General features: G+C 39.2%; 1 protein-coding gene across 1 annotated transcript in view; it reads left to right on the plus strand.

Moving 5' to 3' along the window:
- Nucleotides 1-24,816, plus strand: part of RFTN1 (raftlin, lipid raft linker 1) — an 89,006-nt gene that overhangs the window by 31,465 nt on the left and 32,725 nt on the right. Inside the window, exons 5-6 of the mRNA XM_043507128.1 lie at nt 13,892-14,327; nt 19,727-19,930. Of these exons, the coding sequence (XP_043363063.1) occupies nt 13,892-14,327; nt 19,727-19,930 (640 nt within the window). The remainder of the gene's footprint in view (nt 1-13,891; nt 14,328-19,726; nt 19,931-24,816) is intronic.

Here is a 24,816-nt window from a genome sequence, read left to right on the forward strand (position 1 = left end):
GTAGCAGCCATAGTTTTGCACTCTCAACAGTGGACTAGTTTAAGTGTGTTTGCATGGTATGTGAATTCCAGGTTAAAGAATAGCCATATGATAGTTGTACATAACCACACTCCTGTGGATTTCCTACTGTAGCTAATCAAGCTGCTGTCAAGCCTGTTTTTAGCATCCCCCTGTAGTCATAGTCTTTGGTTACTTCAGTGACCGCACAGATGACATCTCAAACACTGGCTCAAAATCTGTCCTTATTCAGCATGTGGGTCTTCCCTTTGATCTCCCAAGCAAGTCATAGAGCCAGACACACCCTGACCCTGATCTTGACTGCTGGCTGTATTCATCTTCTACAAATGGAAGTGCCGAGCCAGGGCAGCGATAGTCCACCTTCTGAGATATTAGAATGCAGTGGGATTCTAGGCAATCTGGAAGAGGTATACCACACAACTGCCAGATTGCTAGGCCATTAATCCATCTGCTACCCATAGTCATTGATTTACTTAAACCCAGGAGTCAGCACCCCACCCAGATCTCCCTGGCTCAAAGGCAAGCTGCAACAGATGAAACAGGAAGGTAGGATAATGGACTGTTGCTGGAGGAAGGGCAGCTTTGAATCTGTGAGACAGCATCATAAGGCGATTGTACAAATCTTTGCCAGAATGATGTAGGAAAGCAAAGAAATCCTTCTCATCCTCCATCATTGTCGCCGCATAGTTACAATAGTGGAGCTGTTCCAGAAGCACCTTTCTCCTTAAGTGCATGAAAGGGCAGATAGATTGGGAAGACTGTAATTGTGTCATAGGACACATGTAAAGTTAGACAAGATACATGTGTATTAACTGGAGAGGGGGAAAGGCTAAAGAGCTACACTCTGTAGTTAATTTAAAAACAACTTTGTTTTTAAGTAAAAAGTACTAACACTTTGATCTCTAATCAATTATTTATATATTCTACAAAAAAACCCACAAAAAATCTTTCAGATTATTTTATTTTGTTAGATGGCTGTTCCTGATTTCTTCCAGTTTTGGGTCCTTTTATTCCACATCTCTAAATCTTCATTGCTAGTACTTTGCTCTGGACTTAACCCTCTTTTCAGCAGGAAAGAATAGCTGGACATGGCAATTTTTGGAGTCTATTAATGCTGTTGCTGGGCTGATTGATGGTTTGCTGCATAGTGATACAAAGAGCTCTTCCCTGTATTCTCTGAGTACATTGTCTCTGTTGAAGCTCAGTAGAAAAATATTTTGTAAAAATATCAAATATTATTCTGTAGTTTAAACTGGCATTCTTGATATGCTTTTTGCTTAGAAATTTATTACAGAGCCTATCAAATGATGGGCAGAGCAGGTGGAAATAAAAGATGGAAAGGGGGAAGAAAGGGGGAGCAAGCATCTTAGAGAGGTGATTATGAAGAAGCAGAAAGCATACAGGGAGTGGAAGATGGGAGGGATCAGCAAGGAAAGCTACCTAATTGAGGTCAGAAGATGTAGGGATAAAGTCAGAGAGGCTAAAAGTCGAGTAGAGTTGGACCTTGCAAAGGGAATTAAAACCAATAGTAAAAGGTTCTATAGCCATATAAATAAGAAGAAAACTAAGAAGGAAGAAGTGGGGCCGCTTAACACTGAGGATGGAGCGGAGGTTAAAGATAATCTAGGCATGGCCCAATATCTAAACAAATCCTTTGCCTCAGTCTTTAATAAGGCTAAAGAGGATCTTGGGGATAATGGTAGCATGACAAATGGGAAGGAGGATATAGAGGTAGATATTACCATATCAGAGGTAGAAGCGAAACTGAAACAGCTTAATGGGACTAAATCGGGGGGCCCAGATAATCTTCATCCAAGAATATTAAAGGAATTGGCACCTGAAATTGAAAGCCCATTAGCAAGAATTTTTAATGAATCTGTAAACTCAGGAATAGTACCGAATGATTGGAGAATTGCTAATATAGTTCCTATTTTTAAGAAAGGAAAAAAAAGTGATCCGGGTAACTACAGGCCAGTTAGTTTGATATCTGTAGTATGCAAGGTCCTGGAAAAAATTTTGAAGGAGAAATTAGTTAAGGACATTGAAGTCAATGGTAAATGGGACAAAATACAACATGGTTTTACAAAAGGTAGATCGTGCCAAACCAACCTAATCTCCTTTTTTGAAAAAGTAACAGATTTTTTAGATAAAGGAAATGCAGTGGATCTAATTTACCTAGATTTCAGTAAGGCATTTGATACCGTGCCACATGGGGAATTATTAGTTAAATTGGAGAAGATGGGGATCAATATGAACATCAGAAGGTGGATAAGGAATTGGTTAAAGGGGAGACTGCAACGGGTCCTACTAAAAGGCGAACTGTCAGGTTGGAGGGAGGTTACCAGTGGAGTTCCTCAGGGATCGGTTTTGGGACCAATCTTATTTAATCTTTTTGTTACTGACCTTGGCACAAGAAGTGGGAGTGTGCTAATAAAGTTTGCAGATGATACAAAGCTGGGAGGTATTGCCAATTCGGAGAAGGATCGGGATATTATACAGGAGGATCTGGATGACCTTGTAAACTGGAGTAATAGTAATAGGATGAAATTTAATAGTGAGAAGTGTAAGGTTATGCATTTAGGGATTAATAACAAGAATTTTAGTTATAAGTTGGGGACGCATCAATTAGAAGTAACGGAAGAGGAGAAGGACCTTGGAGTATTGGTTGATCATAGGATGACTATGAGCTGCCAATGTGATATGGCTGTGAAAAAAGCTAATGCGGTTTTGGGATGCATCAGGAGAGGCATTTCCAGTAGGGATAAGGAGGTTTTAGTACGGTTATACAAGGCACTGGTGAGACCTCACCTAGAATACTGTGTGCAGTTCTGGTCTCCCATGTTTAAAAAGGATGAATTCAAACTAGAGCAGGTACAGAGAAGGGCTACTAGGATGATCCGAGGAATGGAAAACTTGTCTTATGAAAGGAGACTTAAGGAGCTTGGCTTGTTTAGCCTAACTAAAAGAAGGTTGAGGGGAGATATGATTGCTCTCTATAAATATATCAGAGGGATAAATATAGGAGAGGGAGAGGAATTATTTAAGCTCAGCACCAATGTGGACACAAGAACAAATGGGTATAAACTGACCACCAGGAAGTTTAGACTTGAAATCAGACGAAGGTTTTTAACCATCAGAGGAGTGAAGTTTTGGAATAACCTTCCAAGGGAAGCAGTGGGGGCAAAAGATCTATCTGGTTTTAAGATTCTACTCGATAAGTTTATGGAGGAGATGGTATGATGGGATAATGGGATTTTGGTAAGTAATTGATCTTTAAATATTCAGGGTAAATAGGCCAAATCCCCTGAGATGGGATATTAGATGGATGGGATCTGATTTACTATAGAAAACTCTTTCCTGGGTATCTGGCTGGTGAATCTTGCCCATGTGCTCAGGGTTTGGCTGATTGCCATGTTTGGGGTCGGGAGGGAGTTTTCCTCCAGGGCAGATTGGAGAGGCCCTGGAGGTTTTTTTTGCCTTCCTCTGTAGCATGGGGCATGGTTGACTGGAGGGAGGCTTCTCTGCTCCTTGAAGTTTTGAACCATGATTTGAGGACTTCAATAGCTCAGACATGGGTGAGGTTTTTCACAGGAGTGGTGGGTGACATTCTGTGGCCTGCGCTGTGCAGGAGGTCGGACTAGATGATCAGAGTGGTCCCTTCTGACCTTAGTATCTATGAATCTATCTATGAATTTGGATCATGAATATTGGTCGCAGCGGTCATTCTTCAAATGAATAAACAGTCTGAATGTACTTGGATGGTTGGGAAATTACCCATCTAGAGTATCATTTATTACTCAGAGGGATTACTTATCTTGATGTGATCTGAAACTCTTTCAAATCATTTCCATCCTTCAGACCCTTGGTTTTCAAGTGTACATACAAGAGAACAATACATTTATTTCTGTAACACATTTGTAATGAAAACCATCTCAGACCAACTTTGTTTTCTGCATGTTTTCAGTGCAGAGTAATGCTTAATTTTTTTTAATTTGGGTTCCTGGTGTAGATATTATCTAGAAGCAATGGTTAAAACTGGACAGCAATGGCCCAGCTGTTGGCTGTCTGCTGCAATAATGGTATTTGTTGAAGTGTGTTTTGTTAACATTTTGAAAGAATGTGTAAAACAAAGTATGGTGAAAAATCACATATACTATATGTTAAGCAGTATAGTGTGAAAGGGAACATCTGTTCCTGGTTAAACTTCTTTCAGTGTGATTCTTTTGACTCAGACATTTAACTCTCTGGTGTTGAGATATAAGCTCCATGAATGTCACAAAACTATTTTCATAATGTTCCCAGGGGCCTTGGAATCCTTTGCCGCAGCAGATTTTGGGGTCATCCTCATGACCAGGGTAAAAATAGATGTTGTAAACTATACAGTCTATGGCTTCAGTGTTCCAGTAGTTGTCTGGAAAAAAAAGAAAATATTTGGTAACAGTGGATCTGTTTGTATTTGGTATTGTCCTGAAGGAAGGTATGGGCAAATTGTTCAGTCTGTTGAACTGCAGCTTCTACTGTAGATACTAGATGGTTGTTAGGTGAAAGCAAGTATGGGTTGAGACTGATATTCTCAGGTTAAAAATAATACTTAATTCCTGCAAATAACATTGTAGATCACTAAAACTAAGACAACTTGTAATATCTAATTATGTCCATTACACTTTACATTTTGTGTTTTTCCCAGCTTGGACAATGAAGATACACTGAGTCAGTGTTTCGTGTTGTGTCAACTGACTATGAGTAAACCCAGCATAGAACAGTTTGTCATGATGTACACTGACCACTGAATCATATTCAGCCATCTGACATGACCGTTGAAAGCAATTTTCAAACTTTTATTTGCATAAATCTTTACTTGTTCCCGACTTGTATTCACCCATTAGAAACTGTTTTTTAACAGAAGATTCAGATTCAAGGTGGTATTCAGACTTCAAAGCTACAGTCACAAATCTGTAGCCTATACCAAACCATTAACAAACCTCCAGTAGGTCACTAGTAAGATTTATCCAAAGTGACCTGTGGTTAAAGCATATGCAGAGGTTTGTGGGGATAGAGGAGAAGGATGGTTGAAGCCTGGAAGACGTTCCAGGTGTATACCAGTTTTAAAGAATAAATCTTATACAAAATAAGGCTATGGCAAGGCTGAGGTTTTTTTCTGAAGTTCTAGCACCCATGTTAGCCTGAGGTTACAGTAGCTGCTAGAATTCTTATAATTATGTCATCTAACACTGCTCTAATGACACAGTGGTGAATACACTTGTGGACAGTCTCCACTAGTGCTCTAATGGAGCTTGCACTGGTGCTAGGACCATAAATTTCAGAAGAATCTTATTTCAGGCAAGGTCACCAACAGCATGGCCAGAAAGGTTGAGCTGTACTGAGGTGGGTAAATCCCTGATCTCTGTTATTGTACCATAATCTTAACTTTCTACTCCTGTTACTATTTCAGTACCCAGTGCTTACTTAAGCAAATCTCCTTTGACTTCAGTGGAAGTTTTGCTTGACAGTTTACTGAGTTATTTGCGGCCCCTAAGGTTGGAGCCTTTGCTGAGCAAAAATTGCCTGTCATACTAAATAGTTTGATAAGTTTGTGAAGTGAAAAATCCTTACCTTACCTAGCCGGCCAGCTTGATTTGCCAATTACATTACATTCCCCAGTCAGACCTCCCTGGGGAAACTAATTAGTGCCAGAGTGATCAGAGTGCTAGCTCACTTGCTAGTTCCCAGCTTGTGGGTGGGCTGGCGCCTGCCCACCCCCAGAACTCAGTAGGTGCTAGCTCCCAGCACTTTGTCAGAGTAAGTGAGATTTCACTTTCTGCAACCTAACATTCAGGATGCAAAAGTGCTGGAAGTATAAAGTTTAACACTGTTTCTGAGTGGTTTCAGAGTAGCAGCCGTGTTAGTCTGTATTCGCAAAAAGAAAAGGAGGACTTGTGGCACCTTTAGAGACTAACAAATTTATTTGAGCATAAGCTTTCGTGAGCTACGGTTATAGAAGTAACTAAAAATCTTCCTTCATGCCATTGGCTGTGTTTAGCCTATTTTAAAATGATCCTTAAATCCTGGTTTATTGTTTCTGTTTTGGAAATGAGCATGAATATAACAGACTTACAGAAAGTGTCCAAGACTAACTAAAAGCTGTTTTTAATTTTAAATATCTCTTTTCAGAAACAAATACAGACACCAAGGTGACAAAAAAGGGGAGCTTTTGTATTTATGATAAAATATGCACCAATAAATCCTAATGAGGAATGATCCAGTTGTAATGCTGTAGCCTGGAACAGTGTTTTCATGCCAATTCCTGACATACAGCACACACTATTCTCCTTGCTCCTCACCAGCATGTACTCTTTGCCTCAAGACCTTTGAGGGTATGTCAGTTATCAAAGTACACTTACATGACTTGTGACAGAGACTTGAGAGATGACCATGAAGTTGTTATAAAAAATTAGGAATATTTCTTTTATTAACTGGGACAGCCTAGACTTGTTTTTTAAAAATATCTTTTGACCAAATTTGACCAACCCATTGTTTCTAGTGCAGTATATTTTCTCATCAGCAGCACTAAGTAGCAACTTTCTGTCTCTGAACTTATTACAAGCCTACCCTAATGCATCTTGCTTGTGGAAAATTGGTTGGTTGTTACCAGAGAGTGACTTTTTTCCTTTGTCCAAATGGAATTCTGCTTCATCTGTTCTCTGTAAATGTTTTCTGTTGTTTGTTTTGTGTTAGCAACAGTCCCCTTTAATTGGTTGCTACTACATTCACTGGGCGCCTTATTCTAGCATGAATCATACACCAAACCAGTCTATAAAGCATTAATGAAATAACCACTCAGTTGTAATGACTAGTTTCTGAAAAATTATTACCTAAGTCACCAGGGAGTCCAAACCTCAGAAACACTGCCAGCTGTGATGAGATAGAGTATACTGGTGGCATTAGTACAATGTATATTTACTTTGAATGCATGCCAAGAAATTCCAGCTCCTGGCATCAAAAAGTTAAGAGAAGTTTAGAACACTAGTCTTATTAAAATCAACTGCCCATTTGTGCTTGAAAACCCTTTCCAAGAGACGGGTTTTCATTATTAAATTGTTCTGCTGTAATTTCCATGCTTGTTGATTTAGATGAAATACTGTTTTGAACTTGAAAGAAATGTTTGACCCGCAAATGTCAGCCCGTGGGAGAAATGCACAGACTGCTATTGGGAACAATTACAGAAACTGGCAAAAAAACAGTATGCTACTCAATGTTTATATCTGCAGTCGTCATGTTTCTGAATTGACAGCAGTGTCACCCTGTCCATTATACATCAGAGATTATTTGACAGTTGATAATACAGTTATAAATATACAGTCCAAAGTAAACTTTCCAGGAGATTTCATTTAAATAATTAAAAAACCCCTATTTATAATTGTTCAATTATAAAACTAACAATGCCCCCAATCCCTAAAATTTGGATTTCTGTGATGGTTTTTGGTGCCTGTAACTCAAACAGATTATTTTTTTAAAATAGCATTTTGTAAATCAGCTACACCACCATGAGATGTGATTTTACTACATATTAAAAGCAAAGTTGGGATGGGTGTGTAATTATATAGATCTCCAAGGAAATCACAGGTGCCTCAGCAATTGATTCAATAGGTGGCACTCTGATCTATTGCCTCAGCATGGTGTTTGTCCACACTACATTGTGCTGCTGACAGTGCCTTTTTTCAGCTGAGGCATAAAACTAAAGTCCCAATCACTTAGGAAATAATCCATGATTCTTTTCACAAGTGTTAGGAGGTGTTAGTCAAAGTGTCCTGGCCAAATTCCAAGTTGGGTAATTACAGGAGAGATTTGATGAAGGTCTTGTTCCTGTTCCCACTTGAGTCCATGGGAGATTTGCCATTTACTTTACTGACAGTAATGGATAAAGCTGTCTTTTTTTGTTTTTCCTCAAGACAAAATGCCATTTTTATGAGGCAAATTACATGGGCAACAATTAAATTCCAAAAATATATAAATTGTGGCTACACATGAAACTTGCACCTGGTTAAACAGAACCTGTTTTTGAATTGATGTAATTAAATCAGTGCAAATCCATTAATATAAGACAGCTGTAAACTGATTTTAAATGGGTCCACTTATGGATTTACACTGGTTGAACTAAACTGGTTTGAAAATGCTAGTTAAACAGGAATAAGTTGTGTATGTAGACCAGCCCATATTATAATGGCCTATATCAACTAAACAGTGCTTTATAAGGTGCTACAAATGTTTCTGTATGTATCCGAGGAATGAAACAAGACATTTCTATCCTTTTTTTTTATCTTATTGGGGCTTCCCTTTGAAAAATTCCAAGAATTAAATGCTAACTTGCGTATAACATGTTTAAAAACAGAACAAATTTTAATAAAAGCCTCAGTCAATCTGGAGCATGTATTGTAGGGAAGTTTTTGTTATGTTGAGTTCATTCTGCTGCAGCATGCTGTACAGATGCAATTTCTGTGTTTTTATGCTCTTGTTTTTCTCATTTAGCAATAGAACATAATGTGATAAGGACCTTTCACTATTTGTGCTGTGGATTGGCACATAAAGACAACCAATTGTAATATTTGTCCAATCTGGAGTACTTTCAGTACTAGCCTGCCAAAATGAAAGTGTTCTTTTCATTCAGACCAGCTTCACTACATGTATTTCCCCCACATTGATTCTAAATTATGCATTTGCTGGGATATTTACCTCAAAGGCTGGTATGTTGGAACAGATTTGATTTCCTGTGTGATGCCTTGAAGGGTTAAAAAAAAAATCTGCATTGTTTCAAAGAATTTTGCAGCTGACTTGCATGCATTTTGTTCCATGTAGTCACACAGCTTCTGGGCACAACCTGTCATGGTGCTGGGGAGATTTTTTTTTTAAACTCTGTTCTTATAAGCATCTTCTATGACTTCTAGTAAGTACAGGTTTCAGAGTAGCAGCCGTGTTAGTCTGTATTCGCAAAAAGAAAAGGAGTACTTGTGGCACCTTAGAGACTAACAAATTTATTAGAGCATAAGCTTTCGTGAGCTACAGCTCACTTCATCGGATGCATCCGATGAAGTGAGCTGTAGCTCACGAAAGCTTATGCTCTAATAAATTTGTTAGTCTCTAAGGTGCCACAAGTACTCCTTTTCTTTTTTAGTAAGTACAGTCTCTCATCATGCATGCGGTGAGTTTTCATTTGATCTGCCTTATGCTTAAGTATAAAACAGCAGCCTGCTTTGCTACCCTTTTACTATTACATTTGAGTTTTTGTGATGAAGAAAATTTGCAGCTCTAGCACATGCAGCACTTCCTTTTCTTTTTTAAAGAGATGTAGCCAGCCAAGTAGTTTTCTTGGTAGAAAATAACAAGAAAGCCTGTTCCACCTTTTGATGACTCGCTGGGTGGCAGTGCTGAAGATTTGTCTTCAGCCTGCGAGAGAAGCTTGTACCTGACTGTCCTTACAGAAGCAGGTGTGAAAGCTACTTTTACATCTACAATCAGGCCATTTACATTCATAAAGTAATTTGTCCAAATGACCTAAAACAAGTTTAGCAGATGTGCTGCACAAGTGACACACACACTTCAACCAGCAGCACAAGGTTCAGGCTTTCTCCCAAGTGCTTGCTTATGTCCTGTCACCAACTCAAACTCCTTTGGTAGGAAGCATCACACTACAGATTATTTTGTATTAGCACCCATACCAGCTCCAGTATATTGTTTACAACGCTCGGTTTTTCGTTACCGTCAGCTGTTTCCCAGTCACTGAAGCTGAAATTTGGCATCCATGGTTTCAGCCTCAAAAGAAGAGGGGATTGGGGAAGTTGGTGAGTGTCTATTTTTAAAAATAACCAACAAATAAAATGAAACAGAACCTATGCTGCAAGTTGCTTGAACTCATCATAAACATTCTGATTTCAAAAAATGGTTTAAAATTTGAGCAATGAAGTTCAGTGGGTAATTGAAACTTAAAATAAGGGTGAGCATGGTAAGCCCCAATGACCTGATGTGTATACATAAGTTCGAGATATTTATATTTGAAAAATAATTACTGAATAAATGCATTAATAACTTTTCAAAATATGAGTGATTTCAATAAATACTAGCTGTGTGAAAATGCATCAATCCAATCATAGCCCAGAGGTTGTAAGACTCCACGCAGATGGCTTAAGTTGATTAGTCCACTAGGCCAATAAAACCTACATTTTTTTTAGGGCTCTAGGTAGGATTCTAAAAATAAAATCAAATTCTAAATAAAAACTGCCTCATTTTGGAAATATAAAATGTTAGGAGTTGACTCTTTGATTTGTGCCAAGGGTCAGCTCCTACACGTTTCTGTGGAGAGTAGGGAGGAAGCATTATTGCAGTAAAATGATACATCTGCTGATTATAATACCTCTCGTTGCACTGCTAGTGTAACACTTTCACTGTCCCTGTCTCATTGAAATTAATTAGATGCTTGCCCCACTGATTTTATTGGGACCATGTACAATGGGATTTGAAACAATCTATATCCTGGTTACTGCTATATCCTGGTTACTGCTTTATTGCTGATTAATTTATTTGTAAAGTGCTTTGATATAAATTCTACATGGGTTTTTTCAGTCTCTACGATATGGTTACAATCCTAGGTTGATCATGATGAGAATATCAGTCTATCCTCAGTTCCCCTCTGTCCCTTCTGAAAACAAGAGCCATTTTCCAAGAACTGATATTTCTAAGAACAAACACCTTTTCTGGATGTGCTGAGATCTTAACACCTTGCTGCAGTACCTGTGAATGCTGCTGTAATTCAGTGCACAGTGTGCGTTAGCCTGCTATGGGGTGACAACCAGTGTTCCAAGACCAATAAATTATTATACCTGTACTGTGCTCAAACTCTGGTGGCTGCCTGCTAGTTAAATTACTATAATTAGCTGATCTGACATTCTACTGTACAAATGCACTTTAGATTAGCACTGGAAGATGAAGAGACTTTGTAACACTTGCTAATAATGAGTGTATTACAAGTATTTGTAAAATTGCAACAAGGAGTCAGACACATTAGGCTATTATGAGTGCATCATATCGTTTGCATGCACTTGGATCAACTGAGCAAGCCAGTCCACACTGACTTTCTTCTAGCCCAATACAAATAACATGCTTCAGTTTATTTATAGAGACCTCTAATGCTGTCCGGCTTTCTTCTATTAAGTAGGCCACTGTAACAGCATTTTTACTTTCCTGTTAATTGAGACGAGATTGCACTGTGGTAATTATCCCATTTTAGCAATGAGCCTCACTCCAGTCAGCAGCTCCTGTCCATCTGCAAACTCACCCTGCTGACTGTCACCCTGTTTCCTGGGGAACCATGCTTCAGTTCCTACCATCACACTCTTTAAGAGTTAATTAAACATGAAAAATCCCAGTCGTTTGAAAGAGGAAGTTCTCTGTGTTGATCAGATGTCACCTGTAGGTTTATATATATTCAGCACAGTAAAGTGATTCTTGGGAAATAGTGATTCATAAAAAAATATCTGTGGGTGGGGGCAAAATGCAGAAATGAGGTTCCTCTTTATTTTTTAGTGTTAAATAAAATTGTTAATATCTCAGACTTCTACCCCATTCACTTCACTTCCCAGTGCTGTAGAACTAATGTGATGGGTTCAATGGATAATTCATTCTTTCGCTTGCAATTGAAAAGCCTGAGCTGCTTTTATTTAGGTTCATATTAATCAGAACTGTAGAGAATAACCAGGATGCTCAGATTCAGCTGGATTATTTGCCTTGAAAACACAGTATTAGCCTGAGGCTGAAGAACTCCTATATTCTGAGGCCATTTCTTTTTATAATTTGGGGTTTTGCTTAAATCAAAATAACTTAGAATATGCACCAGAAATCCACTAGTCACTAGCGTCTTTCTTCTCCCGGGGGGGAAGGGGGGGAGAGAGTACTGATGCATGAATTAGCAGCCAGTCACCTCTCTCCCTGACATTTTAAAAGTCTATCTTATGCTCCTGATTCTCTTCTTAATTCTACTGGTGCAAACAGATTGAAGTCAATGGGAGTTTGAGTCAGTAGCATTGTGCCTGTTTAACTAGAAGGAGAATTTCAACAGCCTCTTGCTGCTCTGTCTTGGACCTTCATCTGTTACTTCCTGCTCCATTCATATATATTTATTACTTGTACAGTCTCATTATCGTTCTTGCATTCTTACAATTTCATTCCTACACTTTCCCATCGTTCATCTTTATCTAAAATTTTAAGAAGCAGAGTACCGAGGGGTTGGTCCTGAGGCCGGTTTTGTTCAACATCTTCATTAATGATTTGGATGATGGGATGGATTGGAGATGACACTAAGCTGTGGGGAGAGGTAGATACACTGGAGGGTAGGAATAGGGGTCCAGAATGACCTACACAAAATGGAGGATTGGGCCAAAAGAAATCTGATGAGGTTCAACAAGGACAAGTGCAGAGTCCTGCACTTGGGACAAAAGAATCCCATGCACCGCTACAGGGACTGACTGGCTAAGCAGAAGTTCTGCAGAAAAGGACCTGGGGATTACAGTGGATGAGAAGCTGGATATGAGTCATCATTGTGCCTTGTTGCCAAGAAGGCTAACAGCATATTGGGCTGCATTAGAAGGAGCATTGCCAGCAGATCGAGGGAAGTGATTATTCCCCTCTATTCGGCACTGGAGAGGCCACATCTGGAGAATTGCATCCAGTTTTGGGCCCCTCACTACAGAAAGGATGTGGACAAATTGGAGAGAGTCCAGCGGAGGGCAACAAAAATGATGAGGGGGCTGGGGCACATGACTTACGAGGAGAGGCTGAAAGAACTGGGCTTGTTCAGTCTGCGAAGAGAGGAGTGAGGGGGGATTTGATAGCAGCCTTCAACTACCTGAAGGGGGGTTCCAAAGAGGATGGAGCTCAGCTGTTCTCAGTGGTGGCAGATGACAGAACAAGGAGCAATGGTCTCAAGTTGCAGTGGGGGTGATCTAGGTTGGATATTAGGAAACACTATTTCACTAGGAGAATGGTGAAGCACTGGAATGGGTTACCTATGGAGGTGGTGGAATCTCCATCCTTAGAGGTTTTTAAGGCCTGGCTTGACAAAGCCCTGACTGGGATGATTTATTTGGGGTAGGTCCTGCTTTGAGCAGTGGGTTGGACTAGATGACCTCCTGAGGTCTCTTCCAACCCTAATCTTCTATGATTCTGTGACTTATAAATAAATCTTAAATTTGATTATTCATTATTTTTCTTCGTTTAGCCACACAGACATTTTTACTCCAAATGTATCTCTATCTCTAGAACTAGTTCAAATACTAAAAGGTACTACAATAACTTTGTTCTTTGTACTCTCATTATGTGAAAATTCGTCATTTGTTCCTCAATTTAAAATAAGGGGCTAACAAAGATGTATATGTAACCCAGGGAATTTGTGGGACTTTCGCTTGCATATCCATCGAGTAAACAGAGTTAACAGTAACAACATTCTGTTATGCAGCAGAATATGCGGTGTTGTTCAACTCCAAATGTCTTTAAGCTGGCACTATAAAGCTGCATCTGTTAATGTGTCATAAATAAAGCCTTTCAAACACAGATATTCATACCCCAATGAAGAAATCCAATGCATGTCATTGCATAGGCCTTTCTCTTTCTTTTTTGATTTTCACATTTCACAGACAATTGAAGGAACTTGTCATTCTGTTTCTCTAGTATTTAACATTTTATGTAAAGCTAATTATGAGAATTTCCTATAGTAGCAGATGAAATAGTAAAATTATGTGCTAGTTCCCTTTAAGTGTCTTATTTTCAGAATATGTCTAGTCCTATAAGACAACATGCAAATTAAAACATAATCTCCTTTGATTTGTAGATTCAAGATGCAGCAAGTCAAGGCTTGAAGTTTATTGGAATTATACCTCAGTACAGTTCCCAGGTGAACTTCCAGGTCAGCACCACTGTGGCACCCACCAGTAACAACTCTGCACAACCAGAAGATGTCAAAAATGCATCAAACTATTCAGAGAATCACGCTTCATTGGATAGCAAGAGAGCAGATGATGCTAATGGATGCAGTGCACCAGCCCCAAGTGAGGAAAATGTTGACCAGAGTGTAGAGCCCAGTGGGGATGTAAGAGGGGAAGAACCAGTTACTGAGCATCTGAGCTTAAACTCTGCAGGGGAGAATGGAGAGCAGTTTCAAGGAGAGAGCCCAAGTGTTTCACCAAGACTCAGAGACGCAACAGACAATCAAGAAGGGGTAGCACAAAGCGACACATCAGCATTGTGTGCAGAACCACTTACTGGAAGTAAGTACTATAGTGACCTTTGATATGAACAAGCAAGTTTTAAACTGCCTTTGTTATGTTCACAGCATCTTGGAAAAGAGAATGTAGCATTGCAACAGGGAAAAGATGCTCACTGAATAATAAAACCTTTTAACCCACTTTTCAACTTGACTGCACGCTTCATGATCATTTAATCATAAGTATTTAGGCATTCATAGGAGCAATAGAAGACCAGGTGCAACTCCATTCTGACCAGTTAGGTTTATCCTTCTGTGCTATTTTAGTGGGGTTGTTGTTTGCAGGGGGCAGTTGTCATCTCAGATTTGGGCTTCCCTCTTTAACTTATTTTTGCCTCTTTCTCATGTGGAAAGTTCATATGCTTGTTGTTCAACTGGATTTGTTTGCTACTGCTCCCTGCTTGTGGTATTGAAGTCCTCAGAGCTCCTGAGCTTGGTTGATTTCCATCTGCTACTTGCCCATCTGAAAAGATGATGATGTGCCCGAGTAGGCTTTACAGTTCTGAGTCACAAATGGGACAGTCCTCAAACCCTTTCAGTGTGTGTCAACACCACTGTAGGTGAACAAATAGCAGCAAATAAACCAGCCCAAGAGTTCTGAGAACACAGAGGATCTAGATTCTCAGACAGGTGGAGATGGTAGTTGCAGATCTCCAGTTAGGACAGGGTCAGATAGCAGTAAGTGGGAAGGGATAATTATTCATGGTAAATGTTCATTCTCATAAATTCATTACACTTGATCATTTTCATCTTCTTATTCTTATGTATTTGTTAGTGGAGGGAGGTTCATCATAAACTATTTTCCTGTGTCTGTTTTGTTGTCCTCTAGTTGCACACTATACTTTAAATGGACCATTTTTCACCACTTAAAAAAAATATCTTGGCAGGGAGATGCCACTGGACTCCCTATTTTATCTGTTTACTTCTATATAGGGTACTCAGTAGCTTCACCTGCAATTACAAATAAGATACAGGTTAGAACCATTTAGAAACACACACTGTCATTGGGGGAGGGAAATGTGTACTCTTACCTTTTCCCAAATTATTCTGAATTAAATCTCATGATTAATGATTAGACCTTACAATATTTTTCCCTATCTTGTCTAGCTTCTTATTAAACACTTTTTACACTACTGCTTTGCTTAGTTGTCCATTTGGTATTAATTATTACTTTATATAATGAAATTCCACCCAAATTATTTTCAGAACCATCATCTCCTTGGTTGTAATTTATTCCCATGCCTTATATTTTACATAAGCTCATCCAAACTGTTCTATTCCTCTTAGGATTCTGTATCTCACTGTGAGAGTGACTTCTTAGCCTCCTCCATAGAATATTGGCCTGATTTTTTTGTATTTTTACATAACTAGGTTGGGGGCGGGGGGCTGAATCAAACTGGCCACCTTTTACTGTACTTTCTTCATTGTTTGTGGGACAGTAAAGCTGCCAGATTTATCCAAAGTATATCCCAAAGTGGTTGCATTTGTCTTTTATTAGAATAGTTTATCGAGGTTTGTATTAGAGCCTAACACATCTCAGCATTGTATTTGCATTTACAACTGCTTCTAAATAACGGGTACATTCAGTTCATCCAGACAAGTTACTATCTCTTTCTTACATAAGAGTACTTTTGAGAATACTCACTTCCTATGTTTTATATTCTGCTTAGCTTTACATTTTTCTACACTGAATTGTATGAGCCTCTTACTGCATTGTCCCATTCTTGTAGTCTGTGCAATGTATTATGAAGTTTATCCAGGACATTGAATACATAAAGTGAGGAAAAACCGGTTCCAATCTGATTTCCTGAAGGGTGCCACTTGTCTGTCTGGCACAAACGGTTTCCATTCCCTAACTCCATCTATCTTCAGACTCTGAGATAGCTCATCTGTGCCCAGGTTTCTGACAATTGTACTGAAACTTTTAGTTGTGGAACTTATTTTAAGGCCTTCTTGAAACCTCCCAAAATTTCACCCCAGCTGCTGATTCACTAGACAAGATCTTCAGTTTCTGCTGACCTTTGTTTAACTTCTTTCTCCTGAGTGCTTTCTGATTTGAGAGTACTTCTCAGCCAGTTTACAGGTTGGTAATGCTTCCATTTTCCAAAAATGGAGATCTGAGAAGACAGTTTTATGAAGTAACTCACCTGTAGCTGGATTTTTCCAAATATATTGTCCCCACCATATAGCTGATTTCTTTATTATTCTTGAGTGACAGTGAGTTCTTTCAGCACTTCCTTCCCTGGAAAATGAATTTCAGTCTTTGGCATCAATCCTACACCCTCCCTTGTGAACACTGAATCCTTGCATAATTTTTGCGTTGTCTCCCTTTTCTTTCACCAGACAGTCTCTGCTCTCTCTTGGATTTTTCTTCTCCTGAATTCATCTTTTGGAAATGGTTGTAGTATTTGTTACAGTTTGTGCAGTCTTCATTTCATTATTTAATTTAGGGTACATCTACACTGTTGCTGGATGTATAATTACCAGCTTGTGTAGGCATGCCTGCACTAGCTTTGATTGAGCTAGTGTGCTAAAAACAGCAAGGTAATCACAGCAGCGTGGGCAGCAGAATAGGCTATCCACTCAAGTACTTATGTAGGGTCTTGGATGGGATTGTACTCAGGCAGCTAGTGTGTGCTGCCACTGTAGCTACACTACTCTTGTAGTGCTCTAGCTTAATCAAAGCTGGCATGTGTATGTCTACCTGAGTTGGAAATTACATCTCCAGCTGCAATATAAATGAACCCTTTGTGTTTCTCATTCTTACACTTTTACAATGTCATTGTTACGTTTGCCAATTTGTGTCTTTGCCTAATATTTTGTCGAGCCCATATGCCTTTTTCTCATTTTTTATTACTCTTTGCATGTCTTTGTTTATCCACATTGACCTTTTTCTATTCCCATGTGTATGTATTGCCAAATGTTCTATACAACTTACAGGCATACAGTAGTTTCTCACAAGAAATTCTTCCAAGTGCTTTCCCCACTTGCCTTTGTTTTGTCACCTAGCTAATCCCCCCCTTATGTAGAAGTTGTTTTCCTGACTTTATTATCTGTATCTATTGTTACATTCTTGAGCCAACATGTTTATCTTTATACCTGTAAAGAGCCAACCCCCAACTTAACTACACAAATAGTAGTAGTAGTGGTTGAACATTTCTCTTTTCTGTTTTTTTCTTTACTGAATTCCATTCCTCACTTCTCTTATTTCTTTTGAAATTCAGAATCTTTGTCCTTTCTGCTTGTATACCTCTCAATAATTGAACCATTATTGATAATGGCTTTCATCAAGGAGTCCTCCAAACCTGGATTGGAAATGATTTTAAGTGCATGTGTAACCAGGATAAAATATTTTGAGTAGCATTTCAGAAAATACCATGCTTTCGGAAACTGTACTGAAGAGGATTTTGATCTTTTTACACTTTGCTGAAAGTCAATTGTCAACAATGGTCTATTTTCAAGTGTAGACAGGACTTCTTTGGTATCAAATTAGTTCTGATTACAGACCAGGCCAGATTTTTCTTGCTATTGTTTGTGCCTACATTTATATTTTCACTCTTGTCATCAAAGACCTGGTCTAATGCCTATTAAGGCCAATGAAAGAATCCAATTGACCACAAATGTGTGTAGGATCAGACCTGCACAGCTCAAACCAAATCAAAATAGCTACCTCCCTACTTCCCTTCATTTCCAAGTTGAAAAGTGTTATAGTTATCATATCCACAAAAAACCTTCTTCATTTATTTCTACCTTTAATAATCATGTCCTGGTTTATCTCCAGAAAGTTAAGATCTCTCCTGATTTATTTATGTTCTCTGTTCATACGCTTTTTTGAGTAGTATACCCTTTTGAGTCACCTTATCATCACTTTGTTCTTTCTAAACAAGTGGTGTATAGTGAGTGAATTCCAGTTAACATTCCCTTTGCTGGTATTAATTTTGAGTTATGTCTCTTCTCTGCATCTCCTTCCTTCAGGACTCATCAGCTGTTGCTTCCCAGCCTTCCTTTATAGAGAGAGAGTCTTGAGCTCTTCTCTGAGGTACACTCTCTAGACTTGATTAAGCCTTCATTCGCTTTTCGCTCCCCACCATGCTTACTTCAACCAGGCTTTAGCTAAGTCATTGGCATTATAATCTCATGGAACTCAGTTCCACCATCTTCGTTCACTTTGAGTAGTGACTTACTCTAAATTGTCCCTGTTTGCTTTGTGTTCTTTTAGTTCCACGATGAGACCTCCACGAGAAAGAACTGTCAGAGTGACTCTCTCATAGTAACACCTGGGATTAGAAGACATTACCTTTACAATATAATATGAGATACTTCCAAGTTAATGGGCTGCCTGAATTTTTTATTATTTTTATTTCCTTTAAAAAAAATATCAGTTCAATTGGGGTCCATTCCTGCTGTGTTTGAAATCAATGGGAGCTTTACCATTGACTTCACTGGGCCATTAATCGGGCCACTAATATGTAAAATAACAATATATTAATATTTTTCATTGTAGAAATTTTACTGTTAAGTTAGTGTTTCTTCCTTCCTGGGAATTTTGATTATCTCTTTAACTTCCACTTAGCCCCAGTACTGCAGATGTCTGTGATGATTTTGTTGTCTACAGAGACTTACCTAATGATGAGATTAAATTCATCTCTCCCCAGGTGGGCTGGAAGCTACATCACACACATTGGTATCTAGCTAATGTCTTCATCTTTAAGGATCTTCAGAATTCCACTTTTCCTCCCTATTCATCTGCTCATCTCTTACTGCTTTGCCTCTTCTCAGACACGTAGTAAATCAACTAAATAACCCATTTGGCCTCAATATTTGTTTGATCCACTGTACATTCCTGATTTTGGCTCTCCCACTTGCCATTTCTGTGCGCAGCCCATATAACACCAAAATAAGTTATTTGCTTCTTTAGTGGAAGGTCACATCATTGGAAATGTAACTTGCCCTAAATTTGCAGTAAGATCTCAGATTTGAGCTATGTCCTTGATATCACAGTTAGTAGCTATCTTCTTTGTGGCGCTTACACAGAGGCAAACAAGAATACGATTTGGGTGAATTTGCTAATATATTAATTCTACGATGATAAATTCTACTAGTAATGCTCATTTGTTTCTACTATGTTATTTATTTATGCTGGTCGACTGTTCCTCTGAGAGGGAGTTCCATATTACAACTAGTAAATATTTATATTATGATAAGGCCCCAGTCAGGATTTAGGACCCTGTTGTGCTGGGCGTTGTACAAACACGTAAAGGAGATGACCCAGTTCTGAAGGGTTACTATAGAAAAACAAGCAGACAAAAGGGGAAGGATGTGATTATGATAGTTATAATAGGAAACAATAATAGTATCACAATACGTTTATTCTAGTATTACTATTTAAAAACTTTTTTTTAGCAGTGGAAATATTTGCTATCTTCAACAAGCCAAAGACCCAGCAAAGATGCAGCCTGTACTATACTGTGATGATTCCTATGAAGATCTCCAGGAATGGGCAGACTGTCAACAGCTTAGAAGCAAATTGGCTGGAGCATATGACAGATCATTTCAGGAAAGGAGGCTTGCTGGTGAATGCCATCTTCAGCCTTGGAATGGTAAATGGTATGGAATTTACTGAAAGCACTACCCTGTGACTCTTTTTCCTTTTAAGGGGCTTACTGTAGTTGAAGAGAAGACATTTGATAGGTGTCTTTAGGATAACGAAAGCAGATTTTGGTTTTGATCAATTTATTTCAGTGATGGAAATACCAAGTACAGGAAATACTTTGGTGATTCAATGAGGAAAACTGAGATCATGCATTATATTTTATGTACATTGTAGAGATGCTTCTGCATTCACAGAAGTATGGAAACATAGATAGCTTCAGCTTATTTACATGAGTCAGTTTTTGATCTTTAATCTTCGAGGTTTTAACAAAGAATAGTCTTTTTTTTAACTACACTCTGGAATCACATACCATACGTGCAGATTACTTGTAGATTTCACCCCCTCAGCAGCTCGTGAAATAGTATCTCAACATTTTAAAGCAGTTGAAATAAACTAAGGAGGCATTTCCTATAAACTGCCTGCTGTACACTGCTTCTGGGTCTGAGTGTAGGTGACTGCAAAGACACTACTGATTCTGTTTATGCATTATCTAATCAGTCTTTCTAGGTTCTTATGCAGCACCCATCACCTGAATACTTCACAAAATTACAAAATGTACATATAATCTCTCTTTTACTTTGCCTTCTCCAATCTGGAGTATGTGCTGGAAAATGGAGATGGTTCATTTGTTTTTTTGATGTTGTAGGGAGAAGAGTAGATCAAATAAATGGGTGGTTTTGTTCTGAAAATTAAGCATCATTGCCAGGATTTGAACCCTGCTCTCTTGGTTACATAACCAGTACTTAGAACATACTTGGCCACAATGCTTTACTTAAAGTCAAGCCTTCAGCCCTGTTACAGAGAAGTACAATATTGACTTGGGTGTTCTGGACCCAGGAAGAATGGAAAGGAAAAGACGGGCCAACGGAGGGAAAATATAAGGCAAAAAAGAAATGTTCAGGTCATAGACAACAAACTAACTTTCTTGGAAGAATATGCTAGTAGTCCTCTCAAGACTAGAGAAGTAAGAGCCTGGTCCTATGACTGCTGAGTGCCTTCACATTCTACTGACTTCACTGAGTTTGTTTAGCCATTCCTTAGTATTAACTCACTGGCTAGAGCGCTGATTTAGGGGCACAAGGTTTGTGGCAAAGTGAGACAAGGACTGCTGCCAGAAGGTTTTCTTCCTCTTTTGCTGCTGGCAAAAGTCTCTTGGCCAATGATAAAATACAAGAAAATGAATTTATCCTGTTAAAATTCATTTGGGAAATTAACAGTCAGTCCTAATTTTTCATTTTGCAGCAAATAGCAGCAAAGAGAAGGTCCAAAGTTCACATGATGGAATGATTTCTCAGAGCTTCCTGGCAAATCCTGTAATTGCTAGTTAACTTGCTTAGAAACAAATGGTCATTTATTTTGTATATATAAAATTGAAATTTATAAAGTATGAGTCACTGAGCCTGATATGCCCAATTATGTCTGCTTTTTAATGCAAGTATTTATTCCTGGCCTCTCATCAGTGTACTGTTAAACACAGCATATAAAAAGTTATGTTATTTATACATTAAAAGTGCTTTTACATAATATTGCTCTGGGGTAGGTTCATGCACTCAGATACCATATTGAGGAATGCTTGGAAAATACCTACACACAGCGGTGAAGAGAGATTAGAGGGTGAGTCTTAAATGTTTTTTATTTTCTAAACAAACAGAATAGTACAGTTAGTTTCGAACTGTGTAAAAATGGCCAGATCCAGAGTTAAGCTAGAGTAAAGGTTGTAAACAGACCATTAATTTACAATATTATTAGAATTTTATTATTGTGAAAGCAAAAAGTTTGAAAATCAAGAAAAAAGTGTGGAAATAATGAATTTAGAGCATTGTTGTTGACTCAACCTAAATGTCACGAGGCTTAGAAATAGTCAATATTGTGCCAACACCGTCCTTAATTCTGCCCTTTGTCCTTAATCTCTTTCAATTCTGGGCCATAGAACACTGTATAAACTGTGGCTAAACCCACTAAGTAGCAGCTAGGAGCCTGCTCCTTCACTACCTTCATGGTAAAGGTAGCCCATGAAAGCTTATGCTCTAATAAATTTGTTAGTCTCTAAGGTGCCACAAGTACTCCTGTTCTTTTTGCGGATACAGACTAACACAGTTGCTACTCTGAAATAAAACATCTAGGTGTCCCTGCTTCTCCATGAGATGATAGCACTTGACTCTACCCATTTACTCTCCCAGTCTTAGTCAGAAACCTCATATTCCAAACACAGGTCAGAAGTCAAATTTTCTATATTTATTCAGAGCTAATGAGTTATGGGCCCTCCATATTCTAACTGCCCTTCTAAGATGGGCTTGAAATCCTCCTGTACTTGAGGAAGGTTGGAAGTGTAGCTGCAGGTTATGTCATTGGAGAACAAAAGACCATATTATTGTGATTCATATATAATATACAAATATTTTCATGCGACAGCTAGTGCAATTCTTCCACCAGTAAGAAGAGGCTAGATGAAGGCAAATGGGTCAGAGTTAAGCTTGGTGTTTGATACCTTAGCTGAGTTTTTCCAGATTTTATGTTGTTTAGGTTTTTTGTTGATTTATAGTCCTCTAAATCAGTGGTTCTCAAACTAGGGCCACCGCTTGTTCAGGGAAAGCCCCTGGTGGGCCGGGCCGGTTTGTTTACCTGCCGCGTCCGTAGGTTCGGCCGATCGTGGCTCCCACTGGCCCCAGTTTGCTGCTCCAGGCCAATGGGGGCTGCAGGAGGGACGGCCAGCACATCCCTTGGGCCGCACTGCTTCCCGCAGCCCCCATTGGCCTGGAGCGGCAAACCGGGGCCAGTGGGAGCCGCGATTGGCTGAACCTGCGGATGCGGCAGGTAAACAAACCAGCCCGGCATGCCAGGGCCTTTCCCTGAACTAGCGGCGGCCCTAGTTTGAGAACCACTGCTCTAAATTCTTAGTTTTCCTACATTTGCTTGTTACCTTACATCTGAATTTCCAACTTTTAGACTTTTTAAAAAATCTACAATGTTCAAAAAAACCAAAAGCAAAATAGAAGAGTTGCTTGGAAAAACAAAATGTTTGGGACATTACTGGTTACATTGGACAATAATCATTACTAGTGGAGTTGGCTCAGGATGCATTTGGCCTATTATTTCCCTATATAATTAGCTAATGTGGCTGGGATTCTTGTCACTTATGTTGAATTTCTGTGTGTGTTTGTGTGTGAGAGAGAGAGAGTGAGAGCTCAGCCAAAGGCTAACACACAGATCACATGCTAAGTAGAGTTTATGCCAGTATGTTTCACTCAGTAAAACAACAACAACATGAAGATTAGCTTCATAGATGAGGTGGCTTAGTAGTTCAGAGACAACAGTGGGGAAATTGTTGCGCACTAGTATAGTTGTCATGAAAAAATAAGAAATCTTTTTCCATACCCTTTGTTTAAATCACAAGCAAGAACGTTACAGCAGCATTTTTCCAACAGATCTGCATCAAATATTTATACAGCCGAGTGAAAATAGCTTTTTGTGCACAGTGGGGGAGAATCTTTACCTTAATAAAAAATGCAGTGATAATTGACCATTTGCTGGTGAAGGAGGGTGATTTAACCTTTGTATTCTGAGCCTTCACTCTGAGAAAGAATGAAGTTGCATGAGCTAGGAGGATGGAGAGGAAAATGACACCAGGAACCAGACAAAATCGAAACAGGGTTTCTTTTAATAGCATGACTAGCTGTGTGGCCCAATGAACCATTGCTAATGGAAATGGCCCAATGTTTGATTGCAGCACAGGGCTTGCTAACTTAGTATTTGAGAACTAACTGGGTGAATGTAATACACTGACTTCCAAGAGATTAATCACACTAATGAAGAGATTATTGAAAGATGAGTAAAACACACAGGAACTAGGGAGAAGTTAAATTGCTGGCATGGTAGATGGTGTAACTACTGCAGACTACTGTAGGAATTGTAAAAGAGAGTCTTGTTGTGTGGCCTGCAAAATTTTGGATGGCTATTTTTCTAGACTTAAGACATGATGGTTATGTCCCACATCACACATGAACTTGCACATTAGGGTATATACTTAGGGTATATCTACAATGTCGAGCTGAAGATATAAATTCCAGCTCACAGAGACATACCCACACTAGCTCTGATAAAGCTATTGTGCTAAAAATAGAGTGTAGCTGTGCAGTGCAAGCGGCAGGATGGCCTAGCCAACCCAAGTAAATAACTGTCCGAGATGCTGGGAATGTGCTTGGGGTGTCTAGCCCCTCCTGCTGCCCATGCCACTCTGGCCACACTCTATTTTTAGTGCACTAGCTCAATCAGAGCTAGTATGGGTATATCTCCTTAAGCTGGAATTTACAACTCCAGCTTAAAGTGTAGACGTACCTTTAGTAGCTTCAGTAGATGGAGCTCATAGTACATACCTGCATGCTCGAGCAATATTTTTATACTCCTCCCTAGTCATCTGTCCAAGTTTTCACTTGTAAGCTTCCTTTTTGTGTTTAAGCTCACCAAAGATTTCTCTGTTAAGCCAAGCTGGTCACCTGCCATATTTGCTATTCTTTCTGCACACCGGGATGGTTTGTTCCTGTGCCCTCAATAAGGCTTCTTTAAAATACAGCCAGCTCTCCTGGACTCCTTTCCCCCTCATATTAGCCTCCCAGAGGATCCTGACCATCAAACTCTGCTTTCCTGAAGTCCAAGGTCCATATTCTGCCACTCTCTTTTCTGCATTTTGTCAGGATCCTGAACTCGACTATCTTATGGTCACTGCTGTCCAGGTTGCCACCCATTTCTACTTCCCCTACCAATTCTTTCCTGTTTGTGAGCAGCTGGTAAAGAGGAGCACCGCCCCTGGTTGGTTCCTCCAGCACTTGCACCAGGAAGTTGT

The sequence above is a fragment of the Dermochelys coriacea genome, chromosome 2 (genome assembly GCF_009764565.3).
Source record: "Dermochelys coriacea isolate rDerCor1 chromosome 2, rDerCor1.pri.v4, whole genome shotgun sequence".
In the NCBI taxonomy this organism is placed as follows: Eukaryota; Metazoa; Chordata; order Testudines; family Dermochelyidae; genus Dermochelys; species Dermochelys coriacea.